The sequence below is a fragment of the Colletotrichum chrysophilum genome (assembly GCF_026319265.1).
Source record: "Colletotrichum chrysophilum strain AFK26 chromosome Unknown scaffold_66, whole genome shotgun sequence".
In the NCBI taxonomy this organism is placed as follows: Eukaryota; Fungi; Ascomycota; class Sordariomycetes; order Glomerellales; family Glomerellaceae; genus Colletotrichum; species Colletotrichum chrysophilum.
The window spans coordinates 1-19,004 of record NW_026517353.1 but is presented as its reverse complement, the minus strand read 5'-3'; the positions used below and the strand labels follow the sequence as shown (position 1 = coordinate 19,004).

At 53.3% G+C, this 19,004-nt stretch overlaps 8 protein-coding genes and 1 non-coding gene across 9 annotated transcripts; 4 read left to right on the top strand and 5 right to left on the bottom strand.

The window, feature by feature from the left end:
• Positions 1 to 2,264: 2,264 nt before the first annotated feature.
• COL26b_007873 (uncharacterized protein) lies at positions 2,265 to 3,789 on the top strand (the record flags this gene model as incomplete). The annotated part of the gene is made up of 3 exons (XM_053180652.1): positions 2,265 to 2,883; positions 2,939 to 3,390; positions 3,442 to 3,789. 3 exons carry the CDS (start codon positions 2,265 to 2,267, stop codon positions 3,787 to 3,789), a joined length of 1,419 nt encoding a protein of 472 aa, XP_053035331.1.
• A 170-nt stretch (positions 3,790 to 3,959) lies between these two features.
• Positions 3,960 to 7,212, top strand: COL26b_007872 (uncharacterized protein; the record flags this gene model as incomplete). The annotated part of the gene is made up of 7 exons (XM_053180651.1): positions 3,960 to 4,085; positions 4,136 to 4,722; positions 4,777 to 5,143; positions 5,205 to 5,517; positions 5,577 to 6,199; positions 6,253 to 6,716; positions 6,777 to 7,212. The coding sequence occupies 7 exons, from the start codon at positions 3,960 to 3,962 to the stop codon at positions 7,210 to 7,212; spliced, it is 2,916 nt and encodes a 971-aa protein (XP_053035330.1).
• Positions 7,213 to 7,502: 290 nt separating this feature from the next.
• On the bottom strand, positions 7,503 to 7,583 carry COL26b_007871. Its single transcript has one exon. It is a non-coding gene; the product is annotated as a tRNA-Gly (tRNA).
• Positions 7,584 to 7,791: 208 nt separating this feature from the next.
• On the bottom strand, positions 7,792 to 8,943 carry COL26b_007870 (uncharacterized protein; the record flags this gene model as incomplete). The annotated part of the gene is made up of 1 exon (XM_053180650.1): positions 7,792 to 8,943. One exon carries the CDS (start codon positions 8,941 to 8,943, stop codon positions 7,792 to 7,794), a length of 1,152 nt encoding a protein of 383 aa, XP_053035329.1.
• Positions 8,944 to 10,193: 1,250 nt separating this feature from the next.
• On the top strand, positions 10,194 to 11,639 carry COL26b_007869 (uncharacterized protein; the record flags this gene model as incomplete). The annotated part of the gene is made up of 1 exon (XM_053180649.1): positions 10,194 to 11,639. One exon carries the CDS (start codon positions 10,194 to 10,196, stop codon positions 11,637 to 11,639), a length of 1,446 nt encoding a protein of 481 aa, XP_053035328.1.
• Positions 11,640 to 12,110: 471 nt separating this feature from the next.
• On the bottom strand, positions 12,111 to 13,493 carry COL26b_007868 (uncharacterized protein; the record flags this gene model as incomplete). Its single annotated transcript, XM_053180648.1, has 3 exons — positions 12,111 to 12,521; positions 12,576 to 12,736; positions 12,791 to 13,493. 3 exons carry the CDS (start codon positions 13,491 to 13,493, stop codon positions 12,111 to 12,113), a joined length of 1,275 nt encoding a protein of 424 aa, XP_053035327.1.
• A 106-nt stretch (positions 13,494 to 13,599) lies between these two features.
• On the bottom strand, positions 13,600 to 14,135 carry COL26b_007867 (uncharacterized protein; the record flags this gene model as incomplete). Its single annotated transcript, XM_053180647.1, has 3 exons — positions 13,600 to 13,669; positions 13,720 to 13,796; positions 13,872 to 14,135. 3 exons carry the CDS (start codon positions 14,133 to 14,135, stop codon positions 13,600 to 13,602), a joined length of 411 nt encoding a protein of 136 aa, XP_053035326.1.
• A 2,137-nt stretch (positions 14,136 to 16,272) lies between these two features.
• COL26b_007866 (uncharacterized protein) lies at positions 16,273 to 17,029 on the top strand (the record flags this gene model as incomplete). The annotated part of the gene is made up of 2 exons (XM_053180646.1): positions 16,273 to 16,393; positions 16,470 to 17,029. The coding sequence occupies 2 exons, from the start codon at positions 16,273 to 16,275 to the stop codon at positions 17,027 to 17,029; spliced, it is 681 nt and encodes a 226-aa protein (XP_053035325.1).
• A 144-nt stretch (positions 17,030 to 17,173) lies between these two features.
• COL26b_007865 (uncharacterized protein) lies at positions 17,174 to 18,370 on the bottom strand (the record flags this gene model as incomplete). Its single annotated transcript, XM_053180645.1, has 2 exons — positions 17,174 to 18,168; positions 18,217 to 18,370. 2 exons carry the CDS (start codon positions 18,368 to 18,370, stop codon positions 17,174 to 17,176), a joined length of 1,149 nt encoding a protein of 382 aa, XP_053035324.1.
• Positions 18,371 to 19,004: the final 634 nt, after the last annotated feature.

Sequence of the window (19,004 nt, the reverse complement as noted above, 5' to 3'; positions counted from 1 at the left end):
AGTGAATCGGGAAGAAGCAGAAGATCTGAGAAGCCGCCGAGGGCGACCGAGAACAGCCTCCACGATTCACCCTTTCCTGCCTCGAATGTTCCGCCATCCGCATACTGTGATCCCAGCGCAAGAATGGTGTGATACAGACATGACCAGGGTTTGCTTCGCTCGAGAAGTGTGAGGAAGTTGGGCCCATTCACCGTCGCCTCAAACAGCGCCTTATCTAGAAAGGGGAACACAGGGTGCACGCGCTCGAAGTACACTGGCTAAAAGTCAATCTTATGCTCTCATATCTATACTGAAAGCCCTTACTTCGGATGTACAATGATGTTTTGGTGCTGTCGGTAACCGACTCAGGCTGTGGCATTCGGCGGGTGTTGGCGGTCGAGTCGGCCCGCCTCAGCCGGCCATTGACGATAGTTGATATTCTGCCGACGAGTTCATTGACCTTGTTATTGCGGAGTCGGGTTGACAGCGAAAGTAATCTGCTGTCGGAAAAGAAGGTCAAACTGTTGCGGCCACCTGTTGAAGTTAGTGACTACTGGCTTCGTGATTGATCCTTGAATGTTGTTTGTACCGAAAATGCCGTTGCGCTAGAATCAGTTCAGTACGTGGTCTCGAAAGAAGGGCGATGTTACATACAGGCACAAAGACCAAGTCTTCCGAGTTCTTGCTGTTGGCTGTCGGCGGCCGCCGTGCTCTCGTGAGAGCCCGGTCGACGTACAGCTCTTGAATGCGATGTGGAGGAGATTTTGGCGGCGGCGAGCCTAAAGGAGATGAAACCGACTTATGTACACCAGTGGTGGTAGTCGAGAGATCAAGGACTGCCTTCGCATCGGGGGCAGCTGGGGCTTGTTGCCCGGCGGTAGAGTAGTTTGTTGGTAAGAGTTGGCCCGCAACTACAGGAGGACAGTCAGCACGGAGACCCAACGCCAAGCGTCGTTTTCAACAACGATAATCATCAAAATCATCTCGGTGATGTAGTGGAGGAGGAATCAAAAGACTTACCATTTCGTCTGTGAGCAAGTCTTCTCACACTAAAGCGACAGTCTGCTTTCCGCCGCTTCCCGGTTCAACGAGTGTCAGCAAGCAAGACTCAAAAACATTCATGACTACAGTGTAATTACCACACAGTTTGCACAAGGACCCGGTGGCCCAGAGCCTGCCAAAGAAAAAATGTTAGCACAAGATCTTCCAGTCGAGCTACCCCCTTTGGTGCAGTGAAAGTCGGCCGAGGAAACATACTGGGGCAGCGGACCTTGCGCGCCTTGCAGGCATCACAGGACTTGTGGATTCGGGCACCCGCAGCGGGGCTGGGGCTAGATTCAGGCTTGTCAGCCATGCTCGGCCGACCTTCTCAGACAACCCGTAAGCAGCCAAAAACAGTAAACAGAATGTGCAAGGACTCGGCGACGAGGATGGACGGGCGAAGAACCGCAAACACAAAGCTGGGAGCTCTGATGTTTTTTGGTGTAAGGGGGTGGAGCTCGTCTGAAGGTTCGGCCCTCCTCGTGGAGCGGTGATGGTGTGGTGCTCGGCGCCGAACTGCCGTATTCGGTAAGCCCGGGCGCCCGGCGGTGTCAATAAAACCGTTGGGCGGGCCCCCTGATCATCGCGCCAACATCGCGTCTGGACGAATGGGCGAGGCTCCGGTGGGTGCTATCTGCGGCTCAAGATCGTTCGGAGCCGAGATGTCGTGTTTGGCGAACGTGGGCTGCATGTCGGAGAGTTTTTGCAGGCTTTCAGGCAACTTAGATGCATGTTCGACTCGCACACCAGGCACACGTATCGTCAGCTCGGGCGAGATGATGGTGATATGGCTCGGTATCAAGATTGGCGAAGTTACGAGACCCTGTATTTTCCTCGTGGCATGCATCAATGGCGTCTCCAATGTGTCAAGAAACAATTTCACATGCTCGTAAATATCTCTTACCCTTGCTTATGGTGGTGGGAGTTCATGGTACTAATGCGATGGACACCCTGCGCTACTTCTGTCAGACTTCTCTGTGGATGACCTTTTCTTTCCCCAAGCCCTTTCTCCATCAACTATTCATAATCTTCATATACCCCTTAGGTGGTCACAGAGGTTTCTCTGTGAGCCATCCTGGTCACATTCAAAAATTTCCCAGTACGGCAGTCAAAGAGGTGTCCCCCAAGGCAATAATCTGTAAAACCCCACATAAGGGACAGGATCAAATTTCTGAATCTCTCAAGCTGTCTTCTTTTCACTCATTTCACAAACTCTTGCCGAGGGTTCACTGACATCCTCAGTCATGGACCAACACTTAGTCAGTCCTCATGAGGACGTTAGGCCAGCGTCATCCAACGACACTCTCCGGGAGAAGACGATTCAAGAACAGCACCACCAGAGCGACGAGACAGACCTGGAAGTCAGCGATGACGGGGTCAACGAGCTCGTTCGTGGCTACAGCTTAGAGCTTGTCCGCACGTCCACCCGTCCGAACAGCTCCTTCGTCAACCCCTTCCTTTCCAAGGATCCTTCTCTCGATCCCAGCAGCCGCGAGCATTTCAACGCCAAGAAGTGGACCAGGTCCCTGCTCCAGCACTCTGACCACGACCCCGAAAAGTTTCCCAGATTAGAAGCTGGCGTCGCGTGGCGCAACTTGAGCGTCCATGGCTTCGGTACCGACACGGACTACCAGAAAGATGTTCTGAACGTCTTGCTCCAAGGCCCCATGATGATCAAGCAGTTCTTCAGCAACAGGAGGCAGAAGATTGACATCTTGAGGGAGTTTGATGGTATTGTGAAGAGTGGTGAGATGCTTCTGGTTTTGGGACGACCAGGAAGTGGAGTTTCGACTCTGCTGAAGACCATTGCCGGAGAGACAAACGGCTTGCATCTTGAGTCGCATTCACATCTCAGCTACCAAGGTTTGTTTTGATTTATCCCATTCATCATAGATGAAGCTGACGAGGTTTCACCCAGGCATCCCGATGGAGACCATGCACAAAGCATTCCGAGGCGAAGTCATCTACCAGGCCGAAACCGATATCCACTTCCCTCACATGACGGTCGGGCAGACGCTTCTCTTTGCCGCTTTGGCCAGAACACCCAAGAACCGTCTGCCGGGTGTTAGTCGACAGAGATACGCTGAGCACCTCCGAGACGTCGTGATGGCCGTCTTTGGTATCTCCCATACTATCAACACCAAGGTCGGCAACGACTTTGTGAGAGGCGTCAGCGGTGGCGAGCGTAAGCGAGTGAGTATCGCAGAGGTCACCCTCAGCCAGAGCCCGATCCAGTGCTGGGACAACAGCACCAGAGGCCTGGACAGTGCTACCGCTCTCGAATTTTCCAAGACGCTGCGGTTGTCTACCAATGTCGCCAAGACATCAGCCGTCGTGGCCATGTATCAGGCTTCACAGCCGGCATACGATGTAAGTATTTGTTTCTGAAAACCGGTGCGAAAAAATACTGACAACACGAAGGTGTTTGACAAGGTCTCTGTTCTCTACCAGGGCAGGCAGATCTACTTCGGTCCTACGGAACTCGCCAAGCACTACTTCGTCGAAATGGGCTACGCCTGCCCCGACCGCCAGACCACCGCCGACTTCCTAACATCTCTCACCAACCCCGCCGAGCGCGTCGTCAGACCTGGCTTCGAGAATAGGGTGCCCAGAAGCCCAGACGAGTTTGCGACGGTGTGGAAAGGAAGCCAGCTGAGGGCTCGTTCGATGGAGGAGATCCACTCATTCGAGGAGCAGTATCCCATGGACGGCTCAGGCGTGAACAAGTTCTCTGAAGTTCGCAAGGCGCACAAGCAGTCTCTCACGTGATTCCAACACCGCTCCAAAGACCTCGCAAGTGCTCATACTGATCTTCTGCCAGGTCCTCGAGGTCACCGTATACCATCTCTGTGCCGATGCAAGTCTGGCTCTGCATGACGCGTGGGTATCAACGACTCTCTGGCGACAAGCTGTTCTTCTTTGTGACGGTACTCGGCAATATGGTGATCTCGCTCGTGCTGGGCAGCATTTTCTTCGACTTGCCAGCAGATGCATCGAGCATGAACTCTCGTTGCATCCTCATCTTCTTCGCCATCCTGTTCAACGGGCTGAGCAGTGCTCTTGAGGTGAGACTTATGCACAACGTCGCCTTGAGTACTTGCTAACAGACTATCAGATCCTCACACTTTACGTGCAAAGACCGGTCGTCGAGAAGCATGCACGATACGCCCTCTACCACCCATTCTCGGAAGCCATCTCCTCCTCAATTTGCGACCTTCCCAGCAAGATCCTCTCAACCCTCGCCTTCAACATTCCGCTCTACTTCATGGCCAAGCTCCGCCAGGAAGCAGACGCATTCTTCATCTTCCTGCTTTTTGGCTTCACCACCACCCTCTCCATGTCCATGATCCTGCGCACCATCGGCCAGACCTCGAGGACGATCCATCAAGCTCTGACGCCAGCCGCGATCTTCATCCTGGCCTTGGTCATCTACACCGGCTTCATCCTCCCGACCAGCAGCATGAAGGGCTGGCTTCGTTGGATCAATTACATCAACCCCATCGCCTACGCTTTCGAGAGCCTGGTCGCGAACGAGTTCACTGGACGCCAATTTCCTTGCGCCGACTACGTGCCGGCCTATCCGAACGCGACACCGTCTCAGCGTGCTTGTGCCGTAGCTGGGGCCATGCCGGGGGCCGACTTTGTTGATGGCGACTTTTACATGAATGCTCATTTCAGCTACTACAAGTCTCACATGTGGAGGTAAGCAAACCGTGTGAGCGGAATGACAGTAGAACATCACTAACTTCAGGCTAGAAACTTCGGTATTCTCATTGGTTACATCATCTTCTTCTTCACTGTCTACCTAGTGGCAGCCGAGTTCATCACCACCAACTGCTCCAAGGGCGAGGTGCTGCTTTTCCGCAAGGGGCACAAGTCCACTACTCCCTCAAAGGCGGTGTCTGACGAGGAAAATGGGCGGTCTGATCGCGTTTATCGCAATGAGAAAGAGGTGGTTTCGTCTCCGCGCCACCCTGCGGCCAGACAACCGACTCGCCAACAGCACCAGGCGGTCTTCCACTGGAAGGACGTGTGCTACGACATCACGATCAACGGAGAAGATCGTCGCATTCTTTCCCACGTCGCAGGATGGGTGAAGCCCGGAACACTTACTGCGTTGATGGTAAGTGGTATCAAACGTTGCGGAGAGGAATTCACTCTGACACGCTGACCTTTAATCTCAGGGATCTACTGGTGCCGGCAAGACCACCCTTCTAGATGTGTTAGCTAATCGAGTCACGATGGGTGTCGTCTCGGGAGATATGCTAGTCAACGGCATACCGAGGGACCAATCGTTCCAACGCAAGACGGGCTACGTGCAGCAACAGGACATTCATCTAGAAACCTCGACGGTGCGCGAGGCACTGCAGTTCAGTGCGATGCTTCGACAGCCTGCGTCCATCAGCAAGCAGGAGAAGTACGCCTACGTCGAAGAGGTCATCGAACTTCTAGAGATGGAGGCCTATGCGGATGCCATCGTCGGCGTTCCTGGCGAGGGTAAGACTTTCATCACCCAGACTTCTTCCAAACCCTTGCAGACTAACTTGTCGTGACAGGTCTCAACGTCGAACAACGAAAACGCCTCACAATCGGCGTCGAGCTAGCCGCCAAACCAGACATTCTCCTCTTCCTTGACGAACCCACCTCCGGCCTCGACAGTCAAACAGCGTGGTCCATCGCATCCCTCATCCGAAAGCTCTCCGAGAACGGCCAAGCAATCCTCTGCACCATTCACCAGCCTTCCGCCCTCCTCTTTCAGCAGTTCGACCGCCTTCTACTTCTAGCCCACGGCGGCAAAACCGTCTACTTTGGCGACATTGGCGAGAACTCCCGGACGCTCACAGGCTACTTCGAGCAGTACGGAGCCACCCCCTGCGGTCCGGACGAGAACCCCGCCGAGTGGATGCTGAAGGTCATCGGAGCGGCGCCGGGTGCCAAGGCGGAGCGGGATTGGCATCAGACGTGGAAGGATAGCGACGAGTCTGTTCAGGTGCAGCGGGAGCTCGCACGACTGGAGAAGGAATCGCCTGCGGCTGGAGCTTTGGGGACCAGCGAAGAGATGTCGACTTACGCGACGCCGTTTTCTACGCAGTTGGCTATGTGCACCAGACGTGTGTTCCAGCAGTACTGGCGCACGCCTTCGTACATCTACTCGAAGCTGATTCTGTCAGGCGGAACAGTAAGTCTTCCAACTACCCGATGCATTGACACGATAGCTACTAACAACCACAGAGTCTCTTCATTGGTGTCTCATTCTACAAGGCAGAACTCACGATGCAAGGCCTCCAAAGCCAGATGTTCTCCATCTTCATGCTCCTAGTCGTCTTCGCCTTCCTCGTCTACCAGACGATGCCCAACTTCATCCTCCAGCGAGAGCAGTACGAAGCCAGAGAACGAGCCTCGCGCGCGTACTCGTGGTATGTCTTCATGCTGGTCAACATCATTGTCGAGCTTCCGTGGAACACCCTGGCTGCGATCGTTATCTTCTTTCCCTTCTACTACCTCGTCGGCATGTACCGCAACGCCATCCCCACCGATGCGGTGACTGAGCGTGGAGGGCTGATGTTCTTGCTTGTTTGGGCGTTCATGCTTTTTGAGTCGACTTTTGCGGACATGGTCGTTGCCGGTGTACCTACAGCCGAGATTGGAGCCACGCTTTCTCTCCTTCTGTTCGCCATGTGCCTCATCTTCTGCGGGTAAGTAGACATGTGCTCCTCTGAAATCCACCTTGAAGTCTGACTGCTAACCCCCAACAGTGTCATCGTGCCCATGGGCTCCCTTCCCACATTCTGGAAGTTCATGTACCGAGTCTCTCCACTCACCTACCTTGTCGACGGCCTCCTCTCGACCGGACTCGCTCACAACGCCGTGCAGTGCTCGCCGCTGGAACTTTTGCAGTTCTCGCCGCCCGCCAATGTCACTTGCGGAGCTTACATGGAGACGTACATGCAGGTTGCTGGCGGCAGGGTCTACAACCCGGAAAGCACTGAAACCTGCCAGTTCTGCTCGTTGGCCGATACCGATATGTTCTTGGCCATGACGTCCGCCTCGTATGACGAGAGATGGCGCAACTATGGGCTGATGTTTGTGTACATCGTCTTCAATCTGTTTGCTGCTTTGGGGCTGTACTGGTTGGCTCGGGTACCGAAGAAGTTTTCATTGTCGCAGCTGTGGAAGAAGAAGACTGCTTAAGTCAGAGCAACACGTTATCTTCCATCGCGAAATTCGGGACATAGATGGAGAGGTGTTTTTCAGGAAAAGTCGGACTACGTCAATTTGGATACAGATCATTTAGCATCTAGAATTATAACGGTACCTTCATGCATTTTATCTACTCGCTTGTAGTCCAACTTACAATCACTTGCTCAGGCAATAAGCTTGGAGCATAGACAGCTGTACTTGCTAACGGTCATCTCGATGTGCACCCTGCCAGGTCAAAAAAGCGAAATGAAACTTCCAGATCTATCATGAGGCAAAAAGATTGCGCCGAGGGGGAATCGAACCCCCGGCTCCCCGACGCTGCTTGATGGCAACGGAGAATTTTACCACTAAACCATCGGCGCTGTTGATGACCGGAGCGGGATCTGGATCCCGTTATGGATGCCGGAGTGCGAGGAGCGAGAGGCTTATGCAGCTCGGTGGAACTGGGTGGGTCGTGTGTGAGATGCCTCAAGTGTTCACGAGACTCCGTGAGATTCAAGATGAGACGAGAGGGCTAGTAGGACTAGATAGAAAGATGGATGTTGAGTTGTGAGAAGAAGCTTTTGGCAACTAATGACTTGAGTGGGCAGGTCCTTGAGTCTTGTCGGTCCACTCGTTTAGAAGCCTCTTCGATGTGTTCGCAAGCCCCTCCCGCCACCCTCCCGCGACATCCTGCGCCCAACCAACTTTGTCAAGCCACTTAAGCAGCCCTTCCGCACGAGCCCCATCAGGATGCTGCAGCAGTCCAACTGCGATATCCACCATGCCGGGTCGGTCGTTGACCGCGTAAAAGACGCTGGCCGAGCACTTTGAGCAGAAGTAACGCTGGACGTCCCGAGAGCTTTCATACATCGCCAGCGTACCCAAACGTGGATCCTTGTCTTTAGCCGTGGCTGCGTCTCTCAGGTAGCTGACGTTCCTGGGAAACTTGGCTGCGTCTGGTGGGTTGTCTCCGCCAAAATCAATGTGCGATAGAGGAGCAAAGGTCCACGCCATCAGGTCTGCTCCAAAGCTGAGTCGGCAAGAGTCGCAGCATTCGAGACTTCCGCGGTACTTCAGCGTTTCTTTGTCGACAAACCAGGTGTCGAGGTCCTCTTCCGGGAAGTCTCCGAGATCAGCGCCGCTTTTCAGCTTGAGGTCGATACCACCACAGTGGCACCTGAACGGCGTGATGTCGGGAGTTGGGCCAGCTTTGAGAGTCTCAAATGACAAGGCCTTGGCGCCAGGCCAATCTAGCGGCAACTCTTCGCTCTTCCCGGCGCCTTCTCTCCACCGCTTGACCGGCGCGCCGTCCGCGTACCGAGGCAACCAGACCGAAGCTCCCCCGTCGATGGTGTCTCCGACGTGCATGTGGCTTGCGTACTGAACCAAGTCCTCGGCGTTCTCAAGCGCGCCAGTGACCACCCAAGGAACGTCTCCAACGGCGGGGCCGAGACAGAACATCTGTGCCGAACATGTTCCGCAGGAGTAGAGGTCGATGCTATCGGAGTAAGAGTACTTCTTGAGATCGGCCAGGTGCTCAGAAGGCGATGGCCACTTGACACACGCGGTATACAGCGCGCCCGAAACGTGTCGACATGAGTTGCAGTGGCAGCATGAGGCCTTCAGAGGCAGGTTGGACCTGTAAGTCTGAGCCTTGAAGGTGTGTGCCTTGCACAGACACTGAGCCGTAATCACGACTCTGTCGCGGATGTAGGGGCGAACATAGCCTTCACCGCTCATTTTGATGAATGTCAACTGATTTCTGGCAATAAGGCAGAGATTTAATGCTTTTGATGGCTGGTGAAGTGCTAACTTGTGAATGGCAAGTTGGTGATACGCGGGGTTTGGAGTAATAGAAGGGCGCGAATGACAATCCTAGCATTTTCGCCCGCTACGTCACTGGCGCGGCTCCCTGCAGCGTGTTATCGTGTTACCCCAACTACAGTGCAGCTTGGCGAAAAGCTGACCACGATAGGCGATGGACTCGTAATACGGCTTGACATTATGCCTCTGGATGTATATAACCAGAGTTGCTCTGAATTTGGGGTACGGCAGGTGAAATGTTAAACCTGACTGTTGTAAGCACTAATTGTAGGCAAACAAGTCGCTATCCGAAGTTGATGCTGCCTGGGTAGGCTGCGACTTTTCCAGTGTTTGCCAAACCCTGGAAGGCCACAAGTTTGCAACCCTCAGAATGGTGATGGCTGCATGGTTGTGTTACGCCGAGAGGGATATTGCGCGTTTCTGCGTAACACCGGCCGCCCATCCCAGAGGCGAAACCGGCGACTGCTGGGCCAAATGAAGCGGACTGTGGAACAGGCGGGATCTAGAACTTTGAGAGTGGGGGGCTCTTGTCCTCCCCGAGAAGCATCCGGATTTGACTACAACGCTCCTCTTGAAGCGTTTCTGCCTATGAGTTTTAAGAGTAGACAGTTGCCTCATTGCCTTGCGGAGGTTGACGCTTGTGAGAAATTCGCCAGGGACCATGGTGCATCGAGGTATCGCAGCAGCCACACATGTCCTCAACCGCACCTCCAAACTAACTTTGGGAAGGAAATCCCACATGAAAAGCGGAATTCTTTTTCCAATGAATCCAGTATCCATTTAAGGGGCTCTAGAGGTCTGTCCATGGCGCTTGCTGGGTTTCGAGCACTAGTGCAATCTGTACAATTATGCAGGGTTAGGGTCAAGATTATGCACACTCACCACCAGCAACCCGTTAGTCATCCACGACTGAATCGGCGCCAACACGGGTTGACGCCAATGACGGTGACCGCAAGATGCTCAAAGTGGGTCGCCCTGAACTTCCGACAGTCCTCGTTACACCTTCCAACCTCCAAGCGACAACTTTCTTCTTCTTCCCCCGGTACTGCTGAAGAGGCCCAACACCAGTCCGGCAGAGTTCCATTCTGCGGCTGCACCGGATCGTTACATCTCCAGTTCCAGTATCCAGTAATATCCGGCCCTCGTTGGCTGCCTGACTGGGCGGAATGAACGATCACAACGTCGCAGTGAAGCGGATCTCGGAGATCGTCAAGGACTTCCACTCGCGCCGGGAGCCCTTCCGCATCTTCCACGGCTCCACCAGCAGCACCCGTCCCGCCCACGGCCAGCGCGTCGTCGACATCAGCGAGCTGCGCCATGTGCTGCACATCGACACCGCCGCCGCCGTCGCCATCGTCGAGCCCAATGTCGCCATGGACCAGCTCGTCGCCGCGACCTACCGCGCCGGCATGGTCCCGCCCGTGGTGATGGAGTTCCCCGGCATCACCGTCGGTGGCGGTTTTGCCGGGTCCGCCGGCGAGAGCAGCTCGTTTCGGTACGGTTATTTTGATGAAACGGTGCTGGCGGTGGAAATCATCCTGGCCACCGGCGAGGTCGTCAATGCGTCAAAGACGGAAAATGCGGATCTGTTCAAGGGTGCGGCCGGGGGGCTGGGGACGCTCGGCATCGTCACGAAGCTGGAGCTGCGGCTGCTGCCGGCGAAGAAGTTTGTGAAAGTCACGTATCACCCGTATTCGAGGATCCCGGATGCGATAGCTGCGATCCAGCGGGAGACAAACTTGGCTCATAACGACTATGTCGAGGGATTGGTGTTTTCGAGGACCAGCGCGGCGGTGGTAACTGGCCAACTCACAGACGACTTGCCAGTAAAACACAAGCCACAAACTTTCAGCAAAGCTAAGGACCCGTGGTTCTATCTGCATGCGCGAAAACGCATTACAAATGCAGTACCAACTCCAGATTATGTGCCGTTGCAAGACTATCTCTTCCGGTATGATCGCGGCGCATTTTGGATGGGGGAGTTGGCGTTCAAGTACTTCGGCTTCGTCCCTTTCAACCGCATAACACGACGGGTGATGAACCGCCTGATGGATACCCGGACATTATACAAAGCAGGCCTTGGCGGTGGCAGCCGGATGACTTTCCAGTATCTGGTGCACGATTTATCATTACCATACTCAACAGTCCAAAATTTCATCGACTACGTCGCTGACAACATGGAAATTTGGCCCCTCTGGCTGTGTCCTCTGCGTGCCATCGAGGCCCCCAGTTTTCACCCTTACACGACAGAGCCGGGTGGAGAGGCACCACAGCCGATGCTTAATGTGGGAGTCTGGGGCCATTCGTCAAAGAAGATTGACCGTTTCATGCGGCAAAACCGAGATCTAGAGGCAAAGCTCATGGAGTTGGGCGGGCGCAAGGTGTTGTACTCACATGCTTACTACACGGAAAAGGAGTTCTGGGACATGTACGACAAGAACTGGTACACGAAACTTCGAGAGCGATATAGTGCGACGAGCTTACCGGATGTTTACGACAAGGTTGTGGTTGACGTTACGAAGGAAAAGGAAAGGAAGTCTATTCGGGACAAGGTGGCGGTCACCTGGCCGTTTGCAGGTCTCATTGGAGTTTGGTCGGCAATTCGAAAGTAACGGGAACGCATCGCTGTATGAGCCACAAGTCTCGCGTTGTTGTTTCGCTGGAAGGATTATGATGAAGTCTGTAGAATGGTTAAGGCTTGTTCTGATAGTACGAGCGGTTGCTTTTGATGATCCATCGGCCTTCTGCATTCTTTTGGGCCTTCTTATAGACAGCATGAAGGGTTTGAGCCCACGATGTATGATAGTATTGGCTTCTGCCCATGGCATTTCACACGAATGATTCTTACTGAAATTTCACAGACGGCCTATATGTCGCAATGGCCTGGCACGTTGCATCTTTGGGAACCTTTCGGAGCAAAACGGACATGGAAACGTTCAAGATCATACAAAGCCCAAAATTCCGTGTCTATATGATCTAAACTGTGCCGAAATGTTGATGGACTGATTATTCCTTCTACGGGTTAAGAGAAGATAGAATTCTACCGTGCATGCTCCTGACAGCTTCAAATTGGAGCTGGTATCTCAAGCTTGAGCAGGACTAGAAGATCCGTCGTCATCATTGCTCGTCCCTGGTGCAGCCGGTTTCTGCCTGATATCTCTCCAACCCATGCCGAAGGCAGCTAGAAAGGCAAGGACACCGACTGCCGCAACCAAGAAAAACACATGATCAATAGCATTTGCATACGCGACCAGGATAGCTGGGAGATCTTCAGCAGACACCAGCTTGCGGAACTTCGTAGCTCCAGCCGCAACAATAGCCTCTACATCCGCATTGGGTGCGTGCTTGGGAATCTCCGAGCGCAGGCTGGAGGTAAAGAGAGTGTTGTAAGCTACGATGAAGATCGTCGGGCCAACATACTGCGCCCAGACGAGGAGTGAAGTTGCCTCGGCGAGATGCTCCGGCTTGGTGTCATTTTGGATGGCAATCAGCGGCTGACCCGTTAGCACATGGTGCGAAGGTTGTCTAGAACATCTAAGTTGGCGTACCATTTGAAAGCCAAAGCCTTGTCCGACTCCGGCCAGGATCTGGTATCCAATCCATTTCCCGGTCGAAGTGTTCGGCTGAAACGTCCCGTAAAGGCCGCTGCCAATTGCTGTTGTAGCCGCCGCAAATAGAGCGAATGGCGGGATCCGGCCGACCTTTGGGACTGTTAGACATATTAGCGATGACTGACTGAATGAAGCTTGGATATGGGTCTTACCCAGAACACCAGTCAAGATTGTCGTGAGTATTTGTGGTAGGATGTTCGGCATGAGATAAACGCCGCTGAGTATAGCGCTCTTCTCCTTGATGGCTTGAAAGTAGATCGGCAGGTAGAAAACACCACCAAACACCACGGCCATGAAAAGCCCATAGTTGAGGGAGCTAATGGCGACAATGCGTCTCTTAACCATGGAAGTCGGAATGAGGCCTTCATCGCCCTTGTGACGGTTCCAGAAAGCCCAGACAACGGCGTTGAGACCCGCGCCGCAGAAAAGACCAATGACTTGAGATGATTTCAACGGAAACTGGTTTCCCCCATATTGCAAGGCGAGAAGGAGCATGATGACTGATGGAGCGAATAAGGCGAAGCCGATGAGGTCGAGGAAACGGTGGAGACCTTTGAGGACGCGAAGTGGGCTCTGCTTTGCAATCTGTTCAGGAATGTGGATAATGACCAAAGGAACAGCGACGATGGCTCCAAGGGGCAGATTGATGTAGAAGCTCCATCTCCAAGTGTAACCTGTCGTGAAGGCACCACCGATGAGAGGCCCTATCACCTGGCCAAGTTGGGAAATTCCCATGCACGCCCCGATGAAAGGGGGTCGCTTCTCGAGGGGAACTGAAGCGGAGATGATCGTGAATGATCCGTTGATGATACCAGAAGCACCCAGCCCTGCGATAGCTCGACCGATTATGAGCATTGCCGATGTCTGTGCTGCTCCGCAAAGTGCAGAGCCAAGTTCGAAGGCAAAGAAGAAGACAAGGAATGTCCACTTAAGGACTTGCGTTAGAACCAGTGATTGCATTTCATTGGGAGTCATATACCTTGAGGTTGAAGTGATTGTACATCTTGCCAGTCAGAGGCACCAGTGCCGCACTGGTGTAGTGTGAGTCGCGAAATGTCGATCGGAGTAATCCTTAGCTTACCTGCCCAGATTATACGCACTGCCATACCAGCCAACGTCAACTAGGGATTTGAAGTCGTCGGTGATCTTGGGAATTGCCTGTAGACACCAGTACCTTAGCCATTGCGCTGCGACGAACTGGAGTACTTGATCGACGAATATTTGAATACTCACAGTACTGATAACAGAAATATCCATCACTGTCAGGAAGCAAGCCAGGGAGACCGAAACGACGATGAGACCAAGTTTGACTCCGCTGACATACTCCTGGCTGTTGTCCTCAGTGTTGATCTTGGTGGTCTTCTCCAAGTCATCAGCAACACCATCGATGGATGGCTGCACAGTATCGAAAACCGTGACAGCGTTTTCACTCTCAGCACCGGAGAGATGGCGGTGGCGACGCCCTGCGGAAGATTCATGAGACTGTTCGGGAGGCATTTTGATGGTGCCAGGGGGCGTAGTTGTCAAAGAACTTGATTTAACAGGAGTTTGAAGTGTAGAAATAGGAAAACGAGAGTAAAAAGAATCCTGAAGTGCTTAAAATTCAGAAGCAGACTTGCGATCGACCCGGACAAATGTACCGCAGGACATCTTATGATGTATGGAGAGACTTCATGGTCACCCTTCCTCCCTCCGGAGGATAATCTCCTTCTGTCAGCCTCCATTCTGATTGCTTCTGTCTTGCGACAGCTTCCTCACTCGCAGTTTGTACGTACATGTCTTGAACCGGAGCAGGCACGCGTGCCGGGTCCGCCGGCCCCACGTCAGCCCCGGCTCCGGCCACTACGTACTGCCATATGCGATCCAATGAGAGCATCCAGATGACCCTGTGCTCATGCATGTCCCTCCAACGCCCGCTTCGAGGTGGGTTGTCAGACGGGAAGAATGATCTTTGAGTGCGGCGCAACCTGCGCAGGCATCTGGTGCGGTTCCGCAGGGACGGCTCAACAAATATGACCCTGTTCCGCCGCCGTCGCATCCGCCGTCTAACTGTTCCATCCGTCTGCTCTATGCCGATTCCATCTGCAACCCCAATTGACTTCGCATCGAGCCGCTATAACGTTAGTCAGTCCGGGTCACAACATGAACCGGCCCTTGGTGTCGGAATCTCCAGCCGGACGGGGCTCAAAGGCATGCATGAATTGTGCCAAAGTAAAGTGCAAATGCATCTACCGCGAGTCTGGTGCGCCGTGCGAGAGGTAAGATTCCATCTCTTTTGGCCCTCCCTAGCGATGCGAGAAGTCTCCTGCATGGAAAATCGTCTCTTATTTATCTACTTATGACATTCTCATCGCCGTATTTATGGGTTGGGCAATGTCAAGAAGTACTTCATAGTTGAAATTAGACTAACCGGAGATGGTTTACAGATGTTTTCGCCTGAAGAAGGAATGTACACCCTCTATGATTGCGCGCCGTCACAAACCCAGGTCTCAGGCATCAAATCGGGTGACACGCCTCGAGGAAAAGCTTGATGATCTCGCCTCGTTCCTAAGAGCCGAGAAAGGTCTGCCGCCAGCGCAGTCGGACCGAGAGACCATCGACGAGGATGGCTGCGAGGAAGATGAAGATGATGAGGAAGACGATGCGGAGTTATTGCAAAACCCGACTCCTGATGCCGCTATCCCGACACCTGCAACAACGGTTGCCAAATGGCCCTCTACATCTGAATCGCCCAATGGATGGGACGCTCTTTCAATAGACGAGCCATCCCCAGCTGAGGCAGAAGAGTCGCTGAGAAAATTCAGAGAAGAGACTATTGTAGGCTTCCCACCGTCACCGTTGATGCCGATATTTAGGGTCAAAGGAAGTTTTACTAACAACAACACAACAGCTGTTCTTCCCATTTCACTATATACCACCGCACGTCTCCTCTCAGAAGCTTAAGGGGACGTATCCGTTTCTATGGCTGAACATCATGAGCGTGACATCCAGGTCTAACAAGCGACGACTGGCGCTCGGAGATAAGGTCCGAGAGATCATATTTCAAAGGGTCGTTGTAGAACGAGAGAAGAATCTGGATCTTCTTCTTGGGTTAATAGCTACCCTAGGATGGTTCGTTACCCGGAATCGACGAAACCTGATGTGCCTTTTCACAGTTGCTCATCGTTGCAGGTCACATTTGCAGCGAAGGGACAAGTTTTACAATTCCTTGTTCTCGCAATTGATAATCCTTATGATCTATGACTTGGGGCTGAACATACCTCCCACGGAAGCTCCTCCGAAGGAATACTGCAGTCCGGGGACGCATACCCACTCTGAAGGTGGCAGACGGGAGAGAACCAACGAGGAACGCAGGGCTGTGCTAGGTGCCTTTCTTATTACTTCTATGTGGGTTATATCCCCGGCCTCCAACTTGTTTCCTGTGATTCCAGACTACTCCCAGCTACCCTTTGAGCTCCGTTACTAGCATATGCATAATTACAGGGCCTCGTACGCCACGAAGGGACCAGAAGGGGTGCGTTGGTCTACTATCCTTGACGAATACGCCAGTCTTCTTGTTCAAACCGACCTCGACCAGGACAAAAGCCTCGTCGCTTTGGCTCGGATGCAATTGATCATCAATCAAATACAGAATATGAATCTGATGGGGTCGAATCCAAATCACGAGTTGCGCGAACTGTATACGTCTACCCTGCGCTCACAGCTTCAAGCCATCATTGGCAGCGAGAAGCTCGGCCCGGCTGCATCCACACACCGTAAGTGCACTCCACTATTCTTACGATGTTACTAGTGACATGCATTTTGAGCATCGTTAACATTCATGATCCATAGCCGCTGTGCTTGAGCACTACCATTTCACCGAGCTTCTCATTCTCGAGTCGTCCCTATGTTCTCCACCTCAAACCACTGATCCAGATTTGAAGAGATTTGAGATCTACCAAGGGCAACTGAACTCGGTCAGAGCATGGCTCAGCACTTTCTACACAACGGACGTCCGATTGTACGGTGACATGGCGCTTTTCAGCTACTCTGAGCTGGTCCGGGTGATGGTATCCCTGCACAAGTTGAATACACTGGATGACACTGCTTGGTCGCGGTCTGGTGTTAGGCAAACGCTGGATCTGATTCCGACCCTGGACAAACTCATTGCGGTCTTCGAGCAATTGAGAGCTGCCAGTGTACTGTGGTCTCCTGTCTGCGGGACAGGCGAAGACGAGGCGTTTACGTGGGCTATCAACGTTTTTCAAGGCATGAGTAAGGCATGGAAGGATGAAATGACGGGGCTCGAGGACTTTGGCAGCGGCAACGTGGAGGTTGTATCACATAGCTTGATGGCCATGCCTACGTACAACGCTACCGATGCGTGGTGGTCAGATCTATTCAATATCTGACAATATGTCAGCGTCAAGCGGGAAACAATCGATAATCACTGTCTCAATTCTTAGCCTATGATGAATAGCGCGACAATCACAAAAGTCTGCCGATTGTGTGCATTCGCACTATGAAACAGCGTTGCCGTTGAAGTTGGGCATGACCTAGACATGTTCAGGCCCGCGCGTGAGCTTGAACCCACCACTGACGAGGTTCTGGAAAACACCGTTCGGATCATAGTCCTTCGCAATCTTCAAAAGTCGTGCCTTATTCTCTGCTCCGTAGCTGGTGAAGGGATCCTGGAACTGGCTGGCGTAGTTAGTGTACTTGAACCCGTTGTACAGCCCCATTTCCCTTGCGGCAGCATTCACGCGGTCCTCAATGCGCTGCTGCGTGGCGTAGACAATCTTATCGTCCTCGGCGTTTTTCCACATGGCAATGATGTTCAGGAACCCGAGAGGCCGTTCTTGCTCAGCGAAGCTGGTGGGGTTGCCTCCGTTACGCTTCGCGAACTCGAACTCGGCGCGCGTGAAGATCTGGAGCTGCAACTGCTGTGTTGCGATATCCTCGATGGCCTTAGCCTCTTCGCGCCAGATCTCGAAGGCCGTCTGCATCATTCCCGCATCCAGTACGAATGAGGTCGTCCAGAAGGAGTTGCGGGTCACGCCGCCCGGGAATACGAGGCCGTCGGCGATCTCAGCGTGGTATGCGTTGGTCTCTGTGATGTTGCTGGGCTCGGCACTGTAGAACCCGTCAAACACTGCAGGGTGCTTGTTGTCGGCGAAGGTATCGGCGTGTGTGAGGATGGCTGTGCCAGTAGGAGGAGCGTCCTTGTTGTAGTCCCAGAGTAGGACGCTGAAGCTCTTGGGATCGGTTGCCACGAGTTGATCGCCCCAGTTGACGAAAGCTGTGATGGAGGACGTGTTGGCAGCGCTGTCGTATTCCAGCTGACCTGTCCACAGCTTCCCCTGCTCATAGGCGTCGAAGGTAAACTTAGTGACGATACCAAAGTTGCTTGCACCGCCGCGGAGAGCCCAGTACAGATCAGGGTGGGAGGTCGGAGACGCCGTGACGATGCTGCCATTGCCCAAGACAACTTCGTAGTCTTGGACGTTGTCACATGTCATGCCATGGAGGTTGCTCAACCAAGAAATTCCGCCTACAGACGGTCAGTGGCTGGTACAGAGACTCGGGACAATAGACATACCGCCCAGAGTGAGACCGCCGACACCAACGCCGAACATCCTCCCACCAGGGATGGTGAGGTTTTGCTCTTGCAGGATGGGATACACGTTGGACCAACGACCACCAGGTCCGACAACAGCCGACCTTTTGTCATCACTCACGACAGTATCGTTCATACGGGCGAGGTCAACCACCAAACCGTTGTCAATGGTGGATGCTTCGAACGAATAGTGACCTCCGCTCTTGACTGCAAATTGACACTGACCATCCCGAGCAATGACAACTGCTCTGGAAACTTCACTTGCGTTCTCAGGTGTAAAGAAGCAGATCGGAGAGGCAGAACCCTGGACAGTCGACCAGAAGAATGTCTGCTCCAAGGCGTACGCGGTTTCGTTTCTCAGAAGAACCTGGTTCGGAAACTCCTGGTGGAGGTCGCGACACTTCAACGCACCGTGAGTATACGTTCCCTAATTTCCTCCTTCGCGTTTCCCTCATTTTCACACTTAAAAACACACATGGACGCTGGGATGCACCTACAACTCCGTCACAACCACTGAACGAGGTTGGCTTGGCGTGGATAAACGCAGTGGAGCCAGCAAGAATGGCAGCAGCGATTGAACACGAGAAACCCATCGTGGTTTAGGGGGGAAATTAGTGTGAGTAAAAGGTTTGTTTGTTTGTTTGTTTAATATTTAACGCCATGGCGGCAAGGGCGCGGCCGCCCTTGCGGCAGACCTCCCGAAGGGTATGTGGCGTGGAGGGCCGCAGGCTCTAGCTATATACTCTGTAGTACACGCCTCTTCCTAGCGT